Source organism: Heliangelus exortis, chromosome 12, assembly GCF_036169615.1.
Source record: "Heliangelus exortis chromosome 12, bHelExo1.hap1, whole genome shotgun sequence".
Taxonomy (NCBI): domain Eukaryota; kingdom Metazoa; phylum Chordata; class Aves; order Apodiformes; family Trochilidae; genus Heliangelus; species Heliangelus exortis.
The window spans coordinates 11,314,421-11,330,646 of record NC_092433.1 but is presented as its reverse complement, the minus strand read 5'-3'; the positions used below and the strand labels follow the sequence as shown (position 1 = coordinate 11,330,646).

The following is a 16,226-nucleotide window of genomic DNA, read 5'->3' as shown; positions in this document are numbered from 1 at the left end:
CCCCAACAAATACTTGGTGCTCTGATTTATTGCAAGCACATTTCCACTCCTCTACAAACAAATTGAAAATAGATGATATGAGAATGCTACCTATATTATATACAAGACTGGAAAGTAGCTGGAGTGTACCCTTGAAAATATACTGCCAGGAATAATAAAAGCTGGGTGGCAGGGAAACTGGTTTTTTTACTTGAAAGGTCGTTTCTAGCAGTTATTGCTATGGATGAGCTGTTCATTAGCTTTACAATAATCATATACTTACATATTTTGCTAAACTGGAACCAAAGTTTTCTTGAACTGTTTTGAGTCTGAATATTTCTGACACTGATTTGCAATTCATAATAGAGATTTTAAGTCATTGAATACCGTGAGGGACTTGCTTTTATACCAAATTTTGATTTTTTTTTTTTTCATCTGGGTAATCTTGCTTGTACACAGCTCAGAAAGCAGAGCTTTGCTGTTGAAAGAGGAGCTTACCAGTTCCCTGTCTGTCCACAGAAGTTCATCCTTACATGCTGGCAGAGAATTTAGCTCCTTGATTTCACACTTTAAAAATGCATTGAGTGACATTTTCCTTTTAAAAATATTTACCCCTCTACAAAACCATCAGGTGCTTAGATCTGACTCTTATCTAAGCAGGAGCTCGTTTTAGAGAGTGCAGTATTACTTTTAGGAAATTTTGTAAAGTTTACAAGGTACTTGGCTGTACCAGTGTTACCTGCCCAATAGTATGTTTCTGCATGGAAATGTACTGAGTCCCTCCAAATCATACTCCTAAAAATCAAGCAGCTATTACAAAAAATACTTCAAAAAATCTGTAAGGAAACTAGAAATTGGCAGGGAGCTGAAAGATTGTCATGAAATTGGGTGCCAGCGTTTGCACAAATGTTGTGTAAGATGGATGTGGCAAGAGCCATGTACAGTTTTTCACCCTGTGATTTTCTGGTCTGACAGGTTGCCAGACGCTGCTGGTCGGGCAATGACTTTGCTTATGAAACAATCTGCCAGGCAATGACAGAGAATGGCAAGCTGAAGGTGACTCTCCCTCACAAGGTGCTGGATGAGAACATCCTGGAGCAAGCCCTGAAACATTAGTGCTATTCCAAGTGCAATGTTGTCCTTGGAGATCCGTTTGAAGTTGCTTTCTTGATATCTCGTTTTGCTCTCTGGCTAAATTATAAAAGCCTTCTAAATGTTTCTTCCATGTGAGTTCTTTTTTTCCCCTCCTTAATGTGTTAATGGAGCAAACCTTTATCTCTCTGACAGATGTCAGGAACAATCTTTTCAGTAGCATATTTGGAATAATGTTTGGGATAAGAAGTATCTTATGTGTAATCATACACATCCATATTGACAGGTATATACATGTATTTATAGTATTATACATATATATAGTATAGTAATATATAGTATGATACATATAGCATATATTAGTATACATATAGCATTATACATATTTATACATATTATACATATTTGTAATACATATATACATGTATTTACAGAACGTGTTTTACATGCACATCTGTATATATATCTGTGTATGTGTACAAAATAATTCTGAGCTATCATGTCTCAGGTTAAGCACTGCCCCTGCATACAGACCTCATTCAGACATGAACACAAGAGCATCAGCAGTCCCTGCCCTTGTGTGCATGGGGTATTGGAGTTGATCTGGCCTGTCACACAGCCTTCTTGGCACTGTATCTTTTACCCCTGGAAGGAAAAGGAGTTCCACAAGGTAAACCTGTGCTGGCTGCTGCAGATGAGGTGTGATGAGTTGCACTCCTCAGGACTGTGGGGACTCAAGAAACTATAGAATTGTTGGATGCTGTGATGCACACTCTGCAACTCCATATTGTCTCTAGCACTAAGTAAAGGAAACCCTTTATTTTGAATCACAAATCAGCTCTTTACTCTGTTCACATACAGTATGTGCCTCCAGATGAATAGTGAGAGTCTGGCATCTGCTTGTAGCTGAACCTTCTGTGAAGTGCAATCTGCAGTTGATTGGAATTTCTTTATATTATGGAAAAAAACTGCCAGCATTGCCAAGTTACACGGTTGAGATGTGAGTAGCTGTCAGCCAGATTTGACAACCTTTGCTTTGACATATGTTACATATTACCTATTGTTAATAACCACACTGGGGTGGATCTAAAGCTAGTATCTTGGTGTTGTATAAAACCACTCTAATGTTCATAGCCCAACAGCACCAGGCTACTGTTTTGATACGAGGAATAATCATAAAATACACTGGCTTTTCTTTACTAAAGAATGTAGAGGTGCTCCACAGATTCATCTTAATGATGAAATCCACCAAAGACAAAATGTTAAAGAAATATTATGAATTATTCAGCTTTGAATTTTTTAGCACTGGTGTACCTTTACATCCCCAACAAAAAAAAAGAACCTTGTTTTGATCCTTGTAGCTTTATTGACCAGAGGGCATAGCCTTGAGAGTATGCCTGTGCTTAATGCCACTCAGGTGCTGGGGAGTTGATAACTCTGGACTGCTTGCAGGGAGACATAGAACCTGAATGTATGAACACTACACAAGAGCTACTAGCTGAAGTTCAAATTATAAAATCTTCCTTAACAAAGTAGCCTGAGTGAGGCAAAATGAGTTACAGAAAGGCAGTGAACTGATGAACAGTTGGTCATATTTATGACTATTCACTGTTGTTTATTTTAATTATGTAATATATATAGTTATGTGTACACATTTAAATCTACTTTGGTCTTTTAACCTCAGAACTCAAGCATATGAACTGATTGAGATCTACCGTACCTTGAGGGGGGGCACAGTAACCTGTTACTTTCTGGGATGAAATGGCTGGTGGTTCACAAATTACAGAAATCAAAATCAAGCCCAGTGTGAAGAATCCTTTTCTGAGCTCTGCTGAGCCTCTGCTTTATCTGTTCTGAAGTTGTTTGGAGAGAAACTGGGACTGTGAAGGGGCTATTTTTCTGTGGGGATGCTGATGTCATTTTTAGGTAGCTGACCTCATTGCTGGACAAATGCAATACAGAGGAAGAAGTCTTCAAACCATCCATCTGTAGACATTGCACCAGATCAGATCCAGGTAGAGGATGTAGTTAGACAATTTCTGCAGTGAAATCCTGAGTTTGCCACAGGCTGAGTCATTCCTTCTATGGCTTACCTAAAAAGTAACTTAATACTTTCCTCAAAACACAGGCATCTGTCCCTAGAAGCTTGTGCCAGTTGCAGATAAAGGAGAGACCTTGATGACAAAGGACATGTCTGTACTTACAGTGGTTTTTAAAGGTATGAAGCTTGTGACATGAAAGCTGATAACTCTCTTAGTTAGGATCTTGTTGGATCTCTCTAGGCTGTGTCAAATCTAAGGGATTTGTGGCTTTATATATTGTTTTCTTCTTCCTTTTACCTTTCTCCTTTAGGTTTGGCATCCTTCAACCAGAGATGTACCTATGTGCATCTTAACTTCTTAATAAGCTTCTGAGCAGACCTTTCTTTTCCTGGAAAGACCTCCATAGGGAGACCAGGATGGCCAGGGGCAGCCAAGAACAGGACTGACCCCCCTCCAGTGACATTCAGCAGCAGGCTAAGGGCTGTTTCAGAAGAAGTTGAGCTCAAGCACCCAGGGGCTTCCAACCCACCACAGGTGGCTACCAAGATGCACAGTGGAGCTCTGGGTGTACCTACAGCTTTATGGCAATCAGCAACAGCTCTCCTGGAGCTGAGAGTTCTTGGCCAGCAGCCTCCCATCCTTCCTGTTGGAGATTTGATGCAAAATTGCCGAGAGAAAAGGAGAAATTCGTCCAATGGAAGGATCACAGCACCATCTGCTGGGGCTGCTCGTCAGTCCTACAGCACAAGTAACTCGTGTCATTTCAAGGCAAATACCGGATCGTTTGCCCTTTAACCTATGTTTTAGAATAGCAGAAGGCAGCTAAACATCTTCCCAAAGAAGTCTTGGGTTAAGAATGAAAAAAAGAAAAACCTAAAACGTTTTATGCACGAGATGAATTTGTTGTATGGGGTTTTGCCCGAGTTAATCTCATTTAAGCACCAGCGTGTTCTACACTCTTTCTTCCCTGTTTGCCCTTTCTCCCCTCCCTCCTTTCCAGTGTCCTCCCCCGGCACCGCCCCCTTCACTTCGCTCCTGCCCGGCGGGGGCAACACTTTGTTCACAACCCTATTTTTCTATTTCTACTGAAGGGTTTTTTCTAAAGTATTTGCCTATTGCAACTCCCAAAATGTGACCGCAAGCTCAGACTTGCTCTGCTCTGGCACAGCTTCTTCCCTGATACGAAGAGGAATAAACAGACAGTGGAATAACCCCCAAAATGCTGCTATCCCACTTCGATTATCTACTGGAATTCAAGGTGCAACCCACCAGATCAGCCTTGCCCCAGGAAAGGGACAGAGGTGGCTGCCAGGGCCGCGGGTCGCTGGGCCCAACCCCACCCCGACCGTGATTCCTCGCTCCGGGTTTTCCCGGCACCTCCCGCGCCGCTCCCGCTCCGCGGTTCCGTGCTCCGGGTTTCCTCGCTGGCCCGCGCCAGCCCCGCCCCGCGGCTCCGGTTTCAGCCGCTGCTACAGGGACCCCCAAGATGGAAACGCAGGGGCTGCCCGCCGCGGAGGCGGCCCGGGCCCGGCCCGGCGCCCAACATGGCGGACCCGCCGCGCCGCCCGCCGCCCCGCGCCGCCCGCCCCCCGACTGGGAGCCGGCGGCCGCCGCCGCCTCCTCTTCCTCCGCCGCCAGCACCGCCGCGTCGGGCCTCTACGTGAGCTTCCCGGTGCTGCTGGTGGAGGAGAAACCGGAGCCCGGCGCCAGCCCGGCGCCCAGCCCCTGCGCGCCGCCGGCGGGGCCCGCTCCCGACAACGACGGGCTCCTGCTCGTCTTCAACGTGGTGCGTGGCGCGGCAGAGGGGGGCTCGGGCGGCGGGAAAGCGGGGCGCACCCAGCCCGGCCCGCCGCCCGCTGAGCCGCCGGAGGAGGCCTCCGGCTCGGCGCCTCCGCCGCCTCCTCCCCCGCCGCCGCTGCCCCCCGCCGATGGCGATGGCGGCGGCGGGGCGGAGGACGGCTCCTTCTCGGGGACCATCACCATCAACAACCAGAGCCTGGTGGTGCGCATCGAGAACGGCGTCCTGACGCTGGGGCCCGGCGCCGAGCAGGCCGCGGGTGCCACGCCGCCGCCGCCCGCCCCGCCACCGCCCCCCGCCGCCGGCAGCCCCGCCGAGCCGCCGGGAGGGCCGCGGCCCCGTTCTCCGCCGGCTTTCCCCTGCCCGGAGCCGCGCTGCGGCGAGGCCTTCCCGCGTAAGCAGCAGCTGCGGCTGCACCGCCTCTCGGCGCACGGCGGCGGGGAGGAGGGCCGGGGGGCGGCGGGAGCGGCGGCGCGGCCCTTCGGCTGTCCGGTGCCGGGCTGCGCCTGGTCCTTCGCCACGGCCTACAAGCTGCGGCGGCACCTGCACTCGCACGACAAACTGCGGCCCTTCGCCTGCGCGGCGCCGGGCTGCTCCAAGCGCTTCACCACCGTCTACAACCTGCGGGCCCACAGCCGCGCCCACGAGCAGGAGGCGGCGCACAAGTGCGAGGCGTGCGGGCAGCGTTTTCCCAGCGCCGCCCGCCTCGCCGCCCACCGCCGCCGCAGCCACCTGGAGCCCGAGCGGCCCTACCGCTGCGACTTCCCCGGTAAGCCTCTGGGGCTTGGTTCCCTGGCCAAAAATAGTTCTGTAGGGTAAGGATGGGATCGCTGTGTCCCTCCGTGATGCCGCTCAGCTCAATTTTCCTCATCCCTCCCGGTCCTTCTTCCTCTTCGGGTTTCCTCCTGTGTCCCCGGGAAGGCCCCTGCTCCGGGCCAGCCCAGTTATCCAGAGAGAAAGTTTGGGAGCTTTGGGAGCTGTGTGCCCGCTGGTCAGGTTCCTGAGGCTTTGTGGCTGGTGTGGTGAAACGCTTGAAGGCACAGCACGAGTTTCAGTGATAACCCCTTCAGCGGTGCTGTTCGTGGTGTTGCTCACTTTGTCTGAATAGTTTTCCCTGGCAGTAATTGAAATGAGGATTGCCCTGCTTGTTCTTTTCATGTGCCAGGATGTCACATCCTGGGAAAAGGATCATGAGGGTCCCACAGTAGAAGTTGCGAGGGAGATGAGAACGTGGTTTTTCTGGTTCAGTTTTGTATCAAGCTGATGCACTGTTTTCCTCCTCAGGCTGTGAAAGAACGTTTATCACAGTGAGTGCGTTGTTCTCCCATAACCGAGCCCACTTCAGAGAGCAAGAGCAGTTCTCCTGTTCATTCCCTGGCTGTAACAAGCAATATGACAAAGCCTGCAGACTGAAAATCCACATGAGGAGTCACACAGGTACTCTGGAGAGTGACTTTTACTTGGGGAAGTACACAGAAGATAGTATGTGGAGACAGTTCACTGGAAAAACTTGAAGTTGTGAAGGAAGAAGGAGTGATAGGAGTTACTTGGAGTCAGGGAAAATGGTTTATTCTTGGTCTTTTTGAGGGGGTAAGAGTCCACTGAATGAACTTGCCAGATGCCAAGTAGCTATGGATGCACAAAACTGTTTTTTGTCATGTGAACTCTGCTCAGAGAAAATATCCCAACTCTCTTCCCAAATTTGTAGGCATTAAAAACATAGTGTAAATTCTGAAAGACTCAGAAGTTCAAATGTCAAGTGTATGTACCAAGGTTTGGAACAGCAAGAAGATAAATATCAACTCAGGCATGCACTCCTGATTTGCAAGGACAACTGATAAACTGCAGTCCAGCCTTTTAATCTTGTAAATTGTGTGTTCTCTCTACTGTCCTCTGTTTTCTTGGTTTCATGGCTTTACAGAGTGGGCTTTGTTTATTTGAATTTTTTTAAAGTGTCACTTCTGTTAAGTGCATGTTTATAAACATAATGGAAAGACACATACTATGTGTTGTAATGAACATTTAGTCATAGGTCATGAGAAATGAGAAAAAACATTCAAGTTGTGTTTCTGTTTTGGATAATGCTTGTTGTTGAAGAATCTTTGAGGTAGCTCAGATGAGAATGAGATGGATTGATTATTATCTCTGCTCCCTAATGCATAGGGAAAGATTCAGCAGCGTTGAGTTACAGAAGGCTCAGTGCTTGGCAGTGAGTTGCAGGAGAGGGTGGTTGAGTCTTCTTGTCTTAAGTTCAGTTTAAGCAGCTTTTGAGATTTTTCTACTAGCAGTGTATATTTCCATATTAAATGATTAATGGAACTTTTCTTTGCTTAAGGTGAAAGGCCCTTCATCTGTGACTTTGAAGGTTGTGGCTGGTCTTTCACCAGTATGTCCAAGCTGCTGAGACATAAAAGGTAGCTTTTTCTGGTTGAACTGTTCTAAGTCACTTGCTCTTCCTTTGTCATTCTTCAGTAGCTAAGCAGCAGTGGATTTAATCATGCCAATTTCTTTCCCTTGTAGGAAACATGAAGATGACAGGAGATTTATGTGCCCAGTAGAAGGCTGTGGGAAGTCCTTCACAAGAGCAGAACACTTGAAAGGCCATAGTATAACTCACCTTGGTACAAAACCATTTGAGTGTCCAGTGGAAGGTATTGTTCTACTCTTGTATGTGTTAATTGGTAATCAGTGTTGGTAATCAGTAATTGCCTAAATATTGTGTGTGTTTTCCCCAAACCATACTCTTATTACAGGGTTGGAACGGTTTAGTTTTGTAGAAGAGTTTGGAGAAGTAAAACTAACCAGAAGATAAAATTGAAAATGAGTGATCATTTTCAAATGTATGGGTTGTGGAGAAAACATTGGTTCATGCTCTAGCTTGATTTTTTTTTATTATTTTTTTTTGTCTTTCTGATGAACAGGATTACTTTGTTCTGGAGAATCCTGCTTCTGGTACTCAGCTTCTGTAGCTCAACTTTTTCACTTGATTCATGAGAAGTAGTGGAAAGTAGTCCTGTCCAACACTTTTAAGGCCATGTTTTGTTGTGACATGTCACTTCAGGTGTTCAGTGGTTGTGCTGTGGTGCTCTCTGCTGATGGGCTGGTGAATGGCTGTATGAATGGTGTCTGTTGTGGTCACTTAGGAGCCTTGCTAGTGCACTGTGGGTTTCTTAGATCTACTTCCATCACCTTATCAGGCCTGCAGGAACAAAGATTTTGGGTCTGATTTGGAGTATTCTGCTTCATAAAGTAAGAAAGCTCTACTTGGGGATTATTTTAATGGCTTTGCCAGCACTTGTATGAAGAGTTTACATATAAGATGCCATAGTGGGGAAAGGTTGTGCACTACACTGAATTACTCAAGAGCTTCTTGTCAGAAACAAGTTGTTGTCAGAAACAACTGCTCTACCCACTAAGATGTCCTTAATAGGAAAATAGAAAATACATATTTAGCTTTAGTCCAATTCCTCTGGATGTATGCACAGGTGCTGCAAAATAGATGGAGTTCTGCAGAGCTACTCTGATTTGTATTGTTAAGGCACTAAATGCAAACATCGAACTGAAATTGGGTGAAACTTCAGAGCCTTGTTTATCTTCTTGCAGGCTGTTGTGCCAAGTTTTCAGCACGAAGTAGTCTGTACATTCACTCCAAAAAGCATCTTCAGGATGTGGACTCATTAAAGACTCGCTGCCCTGTATCCAGCTGTAATAAATTGTTCACTTCCAAACACAGTATGAAGACGCACATGGTCAAGCAGCATAACTTCAGCCCTGGTAAAGTATTTGTTACAATCCACAGGAGACTGAAGGGGAAAAACTAAATGTTTTGTTAAAGAAAATGTGTGGTTACTGATGTTGAAGACTGGGCCCCATTGATATGAATGGCAGAATCTTCACTGAGACTGGCTGGTCCCCAATCCCCCCTTGAATTTCCAATGGGATCAGTAACTCGGTATCAGAAAATGAGAAATTGCAATTTTTGAGCAAAGTAGAGCTTGTCATTCTTTGTGTAATCTGTAAACTATCAGCAAAGCACTTCATTTGCACTCGTTTCTCCACTCCTCTGCAGCCTAACTTAAATCTACTTTCAGGGAAGTTGAGGAGTGTTTTAGAAGGCTAAGAATCTAGAGTTTTGAGCTTCTTCCTTTGATCATTCATTCTTTTTCTCTCCATTATGTGATAAAAGGTCTGTCCTACAACCAAACTCTTCTCTTTCAGATCTCCTAACTCAGCTTGAGTCAACCAGCTCCCTCACACCCAGCAGTGAACTCACTAGTCCAGGACAGAGTGATCTCAGCAACATAGACCTGGTGTCCCTGTTCTCCAATGTGTCTAGTAACAATTCTGGAATTGCAACAGACATGGCACTAGTGAACTCTGGGATTGTCACCATCGATGTTGCTTCCGTGGGCTCAACGCTCGGAGGAAACCTGCCTGTCAGCAGCAATTCTTTAAGCCAGGCAGTTGATCCCTTGATACTGGTGGCTAGCAGTGATATGCCACAGAGCCTGGACAGTTCTCTCTTGCTGGGAACCAGTACAACAGTTCTGCAGCAAAGCACTTTAAATTTGGATGATGTACAGACTGTCAATGCAGAAGCCTTGGGTTCGCTCGCATCTCTGTCGGTGAGGAATTCCAGTCAAGATGTGCATGGTTTGACATCCAGCAATAATTTAACAATTGACACAGCCACTTTGACTCCTTCTAGTAGCCTCAGTGGTACCAATGTGCCTGAGTTACTAACACCAACTAAAGTTGAACGGAATTTGCTTCCTAGCTCGGATGTTGTTGGTCAGCAAGAGGGCAGCAAAGTAGTGACGCAGTTTGTCTTCTCCAACCCTCCAGGGAGCTACAGTGCACAGAAAGAAATGGATCTTGGCACAGTGACTGGCAGCTCATTTTTGGTATGCAGCAACTATATTAATTGTACCAGCAGATGACTGAGACATCCTGACTTTGGGGATATCCATTGCTACTTGTGCCTTATTTCCTTGAGATTTTGCAGATTGTGCATTTTTGCTGTAGAATGTTACATTGAACAGTGTATTGTCAGAAGTAGAGTCATTATGGTGATAAATTCTCTCACAGAATGCTGGAATTCTGGTGGGGAGAATTTAGGGTGAACCTTTCAGAATAATGGAGTAAAAAAAAAAAAAAAAAAAAAAAAAAGCATCTATCTCTCTGAGGATGGAAGTGGAATTTACAAGAATACCCAAGAATATGTGGTATCTTTTGTGCATTTTGTTCCAGGGAAAGTTTTGTGCTGGAAGAGTAACTGCACATTTTCATAATGGTCCTCGTGCCTGTTTTAAGTACTCTTCCCTTTCTGCTTTACTGTGTTACTGTAGAGCTGTAGACAAAACTTTCTGTTTACAGTACAAAATAAATGTTTACACTGTAAAATCTGAACACTTAAAAATGTGGAGCTGACTTCTTTATGTATTGAAGTCTGGATATTAAGTACATTCGAGGAATTTATTGACACTAGTTAGAAGAGCATAGGAAACTAGAATTTAGTGTTGGCAGTTCAGAAGATGACAGAGAAATGGTTTCTTAGCTTCAGTTTTCATTGTTTTTCTTCGCTCTTGCATTCAGAAAACTTAACATCTCAGCTTTTTTCCTTTCATTTTCTTTCTAGGAGAGCAGTGGGTCTGCAAGAACAGACTACAGAGCCATTCAGCTAGCCAAGAAAAGAAAACAAAAGGGAAATGGGAGCAGCACAGGTGAGAAACCAATAATTTTGTTAAATTTACTTAATGCAATTATTTAGGGTTTTTGACGGGAATGGGTATCTGAGTAGATTCATAAATATCCCATCCAGTTCACTGCTAGTTGAAATAATTATGCGTGTGTGCCATCTGGTACTTGGGGATAATCACATTCTGTGGAATACCATGTTCACAGTAACTTTACAAAGAAATCTGCACCATATGTTTCGTGACACTTAACAAGACATTGTCCTCAATCTTTCATCTGCTTCTTACTTTCTTCTTAAAAAAAAAAAAAAAAATAAGGTCACTTTTCTTTTAGTTGTTTATGCTTTTGGTGTTCTTGAATGGGTTATCTTTTACTCTGTGCAGACAATGAAAACAGCAGGATTTCTGTAGCTTCTGTGTTCCACTTAGAAACTGTGTATGCAGTCTTAAGAAATTCATTTCCTAGGTATCAAGAAAAACTCAAACCTCTCTCTTAGATTTTAGCCATGTAGGGAGTTCCTGCACAGGGTGAGATTTAGGTCATCGTTCCAGATGTGTCCTCTTTCTCTTAAATTGTAGTTTGAATTAAAGCTCTCTGGTGTGAGTTACCCACCTTTGCTTTGTCAGATCTAATGTGGTCCGTTAAGTTTAGGCATTTGAGTTATATTTACCCTTGGGGATGCAGTTGAATATTATACCTATATATCCATCTGTCTGTGTTAACTGTAGTTCTTCTTGCTGTGTCTTACTTCCCACCTTTGAAAATCAAGGTGTGATAATTTTTAAGGTGACTTTTAGGAGACTAATTCTGAAGTGAGCACTGTTGTGTTTCCCTTGTTAAAGACATCCCTGCATTAATTAACCAGACTGAACCCTGTCTGGTTCAGTCAATTGTCATGTGGAAATAGAGCTGCTGTATGAATCTAGTTCAAAGTGTAATATCAAACATTTGCATGTGTCATCAGATGTGTCTTTTGGACATTAGTTTAGAACTAATGCTAGAAATTGCATTAATTGGCTTGTTTTCTAAAATGACTTCAGAAAATTCCTGTTGCTGTTCCTGCTTGAGACTAACAATAAATAGTCCACTTTTTGCTGTTGCCTTAATGCTACTTTGTGTATCAGAATGGTCTAAATTTGAGTGGTTTATTTCTAATTGGTTTAACTAGGTTGAATGAAGGGATCTACGCTGTTTGAAAAGATGTTATCCAAGCCTGTTATTTAGAATAGATTTAAAAAACCAAAAAAAAAATCTGGAACAGCTCACAGGATTGTATCCTTATGTTTGTTTTTATTAGGTTTTGATTTCCAGCTTGTGATGCAAGCAGCTTATTTGCCTTGTTTTAAACTGAAAAAATGCTTAAGTCTATAGTAGTTGTACTTTTGTAGCCTGTTCTACACAGTAGTCCTTGAAGTCTTTCTGGAAATAGATGAGCTTCACTGGACTCTTTTTACAGTTTGGAAAAAGTGATGTACTTGACTTCTCAGGAAATGAGTTGCAAATTTAAAAATCAAAAATGAAATTCCACTTCCTAATTCCTTTCTGTAACAAATTGCTGATATTTCTGTGCTACCGCAGGGGTGAGCCCTAACATCAGCAGTTTTTGGTGTGATTTTAGTGGCATTCATGTAAAAAGATGCTTAGTCAGCATTTGAAGTTCATTAGCTGATTGTTGTCTGTCCCTTCAGCAGTTATCAGGTGGTGCTTATTTCTATTTCACTGTTCCAGACATTTGCTGCGTAGTGTAAATACTATCAGGAAACTTGTGCAATTGCTTCTGACCATTTAAATACTAAAATTGTTTTTTTTTTAAGGGGCATCTGGCTCTGGTCAGAGAAAAAGCAAGGGTGGTAAAATAAGCCCTACCCACTTTTCATCATCCACTCCTGGCAGTCGACTGGGTGGCAACATAGTTCTGCCAAATGGAGGGCTGACAATAAGGGACCCGGCCACTGGAGCCCAATATGTGCAAATTCAGCTTCTTCAGGTAAGAGCTGAGGAGGAAAAACAATCTCATCTCTTCTGTCCACCAAATGGGCACATTTATGGAAGAATCTGTCTGTGAATTCAGGTACTACTCCTGCCTCTAGATGGGATCTTGAGATCTGCAGTATGTACCGTGTTCATTAGGGCATTTGCCTGCAAGAAGCACTTTCCTAGGAAAGTGTTGTTTGTTGGAAGATGAATCATTCTTTATCTTGCCAGTTTTCCAAGTTGATTATGATAGCATTACAAGTTGCACACTCATCTTGGTTCAGATTCAAGTGGCATTTAGCTTTCCACATACCTTTGTGGATCTAAGTTGTACAGTGCCCTAGCTTTATCAGGTGTTTTTTAAGATTGTGAGGTTGAGCTGGATTTCCCATATTGTGTTGAGATGCTTGGTTGTCTTGTAATCTCATAATATTTCTGTATTCACAGGATGATTCCCCAGGAGAGGGAGACCTGCCCTTTCAACTGAGCTCTCAGTCTTCCTCATCACATTCTCACCTGACAGTGGATTTGCCTGTTCACATACTTCAGGTACTGTTGGGTATTATTTCCTAGCTTGAAAGTGAAGACAGTTTATTGTGAACATTGGTGTTCTAGCTAATGAAAATACCTTGTTTTCCATTGGAGGCTCAGTTTCACTTAGAAGAAGCAGTAAGCAGAGAGCAAGATTTATCTTGTGCGTGTTACACAAGCAGAGGTGGTTTTTTTTGTTTTCTCGGTTACTGAGTAATGAATAACTAAATGTTACTCATTTCTTAATGAAGTGCCCAATCCTTGTTTTCCTGTTCCCATCCTGCAAATAGGATGTGAAGCAAGGAGGATCATAATTGATACATAGCAGGGAACAGGAAGGGTAACAAGTGGGAAATGCAGTTTTTGAGCCAAGATTTCAGAGCAGGGTCTGTATGAAAACGGTTGTTAGAATAAAAAGTCTGTTTGCTTCTACAGTCTTTGACTTTACCCTTGGCAACTACTGTCAGTGGTGTTTGAATGCAGAAAGCTGTGTGTAGCTTCTTGCATAAATGTTCTCTGCTCTTTCAGTAAACGGCATGTTAGTGAGGAGGAACAACTGAGAGCTGAGCAGCAGCGAATGGTTAGCATGGGCATCACACAGGATCCAGTGATCCAGTAGGATTGTTGGCCATGATAGAGAGTTAATATAGGAAAAGCAAATAATCAGTGATAGTAAATTCATCACTATTTGTAATGCTCATCTGAAGGGTTCCAAAGCAAAACTGGAGTGGCATTGTTTGAGTGGATCCGCAAAATATGAAAGCTTTGGGTTTCCTCTAAACTATTTAAAGCATTTGTCTGGTCTTGGGTAAATGTCTTGGGTAAGGTGATCTTATTGGTAAGCATTAAAGGCATCTAGAGGTGAAAGCACTGAACTCTATGCTTTCTGTGTTGTTCTGTTTTTTTTTTTAACAGGAGCCACACAATTCCACTGAAGATGATGCGGGTTCCGATAACTCTCAATTCACTGGAAGCACAATAAACTTACAGGATCTGGAATGACCATTGTTAAGAACAATTACTTGAAAACAAATCAGGCAATTGTGTCTTGACATAGTGAGATAACTGTGTGGGTCTTTTTCCAAGGAAAATATGAAAAGTTGGAGTACTGGTTGCACTCTTCGCAATTTGCTAAGGACAGTTGCAGCTGAAAGATTTTCTTAAAAATGTAAATCCTGCTTGATGTGCCTGTGTAAGATATCCTGGTCTGCCTTGTGGTTAGAGAGACTGAGGCAGACAACTGTACAGTGTTGTTTCAGGGAGAAGTACTGTATTAAACTTCAAACTGAGGTGATATTTACTGTTTTCACAGAAAGCAAGTATTCTACAGCTAACAAGTACAAATTTATACTCCTGCCTACGACAGTTAAAACTTTCCTTCTGTTGGTCTCCTGCTGGAGCCAGTGGTGTTGAGGTATTAACAGCTAAAATTTGCAAGTATTTCTCACATGCAAAAAAATAGTTTTGGCCCCTGTGTTTTGGCAGAAAACTGGAATAAGGTGTCACATGTAGCAAAATTAATGTCCTATGCCATGAAAATGAGATACTATGAAAACTTTGTTTTAGAAAGCTAGATTCTAAATGTTAACTTAGCTGTGAATCAGTTTGTAGCTCATGTTGAGTTTCTCCCTTTCCTTGCTCCTGTGTCCCAAATACTTTGCTGAATTCTTCCAGCAAAACTTGATAAAGAAAACTGCAATAGAACTGTGTTCACTGTAAGTGATCAGCAAAGAGTCCAACAGCGTCTTAGAGGGGTTCGTTTTATCTTTGTGTTCCCTTTTTTGGGAGGAATGTTGACTGTCATGTAACTTCAAGCACCTTTATTTTATCTCATCTATAAACTGCTGCCAAGTTATCTGTAAACTGGCCACTATCTTTTTATTTTAGATTTTGGGTGGGTTTTTTTTTTCAACTGAACACTGGTAACACTTGTTCTTTGTTGGTATCCCAGAGTGTCACATGCACGTGGAGCTTCCGGCTGGTTTACAGAATATGCAGTTGTTAAGTATTTTATGAGGGGAAAAGAATTGTTACATAGGAAGATTTGCCCCACTGAAACACTGCAGTTTCTCTTGAGGGCAAGTGGAAGAGGTTGTATGTACTGTACTTACCTGGACTGCAGACACCTAAGTAAGTATAGGGTTGTATAGGAAAGAAACAAACAGTTTGGTTACATTTTAAGGTAATAATTTAAATGTTTCTTATGGTGATGTACTGAATACCCATAAAATTATGTATAGGAGTTTGATAAAAGGGTGTATGTACTGTTTTTTATTCTCCATGAGGTGTGTGTATGCACGTATGTGTTTTTGTTTGTTTTTTTTACAAAATAAGATATGCAGAAGAACATTGTGATCTTTCTAATCTTGCACATATTTATTTATTTTACAGTTATACTGATGTTGAATTCACACGAGGTCATTCAGAAATGCATTTACTTCCTGTGCCTTTTGAACTATGTATGTGTCCAGATAAATGCTTTTTTGATTGAAAACTTAAGAAAACAAATTATACAAGTTACATTCAGCTTCAGATCTTGATTTGTAGGCAATATTTTATCCTCTGGTTGAACCGTTTTTATTTTTCTATCTTTAGTTTAACTGAGCATTGAGGTGTCTCTGTTCCTTTCATTTTGAATTCACAGATTATGTATAGGGGATCTCTTAACCCTCTCAGAATGGGTTCTCAAAACAAACTAATTCATAGATGAGAGCTGCTTGGTAGCTGTGACTGCAGGATGGATTCAGCTCCTGAGAGGTAGAAGGGCTGAGGAAGACTCATGCTACTGGGTCTTGCTCTGGTGATCACCATCCTCTCTGGAACCTGAGGCACCTCAAGCTCCTTATGCCTGCATTATTCTGTTCTCAAGGACCATACCAGTTCTTAATCTATTAAAATGGCCAAGGAACACTCCATCTTTTTATGGGACTTGCGACTGCATCTTTCTACTTCTGAAACTGTACCTCACTCAGCTTTGTAAGTGAATGTAAAGTGCTAACCTCTTGGGGCTGAAAATGGGATCACTTGGCTTGAACTCCATTGCTGGCAATGGATACCTGAAGAACTGCTGGTGCAAAAGGGTTAATAAAGCTTTTTTTTTATGGTCAGTTTGT

At 43.1% G+C, this 16,226-nt stretch overlaps 2 protein-coding genes and 1 long non-coding RNA gene across 3 annotated transcripts in view; all 3 read left to right on the top strand.

Moving 5' to 3' along the window:
* The window catches only part of UROC1 (urocanate hydratase 1), a 40,406-nt gene extending 39,210 nt beyond the window's left edge, over positions 1–1,196 (top strand). Inside the window, exon 20 of the mRNA XM_071756004.1 lies at positions 955–1,196. Within this exon, the coding sequence (XP_071612105.1) occupies positions 955–1,095 (141 nt within the window). The 3' untranslated portion in view covers positions 1,096–1,196. The remainder of the gene's footprint in view (positions 1–954) is intronic.
* A 249-nt stretch (positions 1,197–1,445) lies between these two features.
* On the top strand, positions 1,446–3,490 carry LOC139801588 (uncharacterized). The gene is made up of 3 exons (XR_011728245.1): positions 1,446–2,071; positions 3,200–3,289; positions 3,424–3,490. It is a non-coding gene; the product is annotated as an uncharacterized lncRNA (long non-coding RNA).
* A 1,067-nt stretch (positions 3,491–4,557) lies between these two features.
* ZXDC (ZXD family zinc finger C) lies at positions 4,558–16,220 on the top strand. Its single transcript, XM_071756003.1, has 10 exons — positions 4,558–5,680; positions 6,196–6,348; positions 7,247–7,325; positions 7,432–7,562; positions 8,515–8,685; positions 9,130–9,815; positions 10,550–10,634; positions 12,423–12,595; positions 13,030–13,131; positions 14,029–16,220. The coding sequence occupies exons 1-10, from the start codon at positions 4,600–4,602 to the stop codon at positions 14,113–14,115; spliced, it is 2,748 nt and encodes a 915-aa protein (XP_071612104.1). The 5' UTR covers positions 4,558–4,599; the 3' UTR covers positions 14,116–16,220.
* The last annotated feature ends 6 nt before the right edge of the window (positions 16,221–16,226 follow it).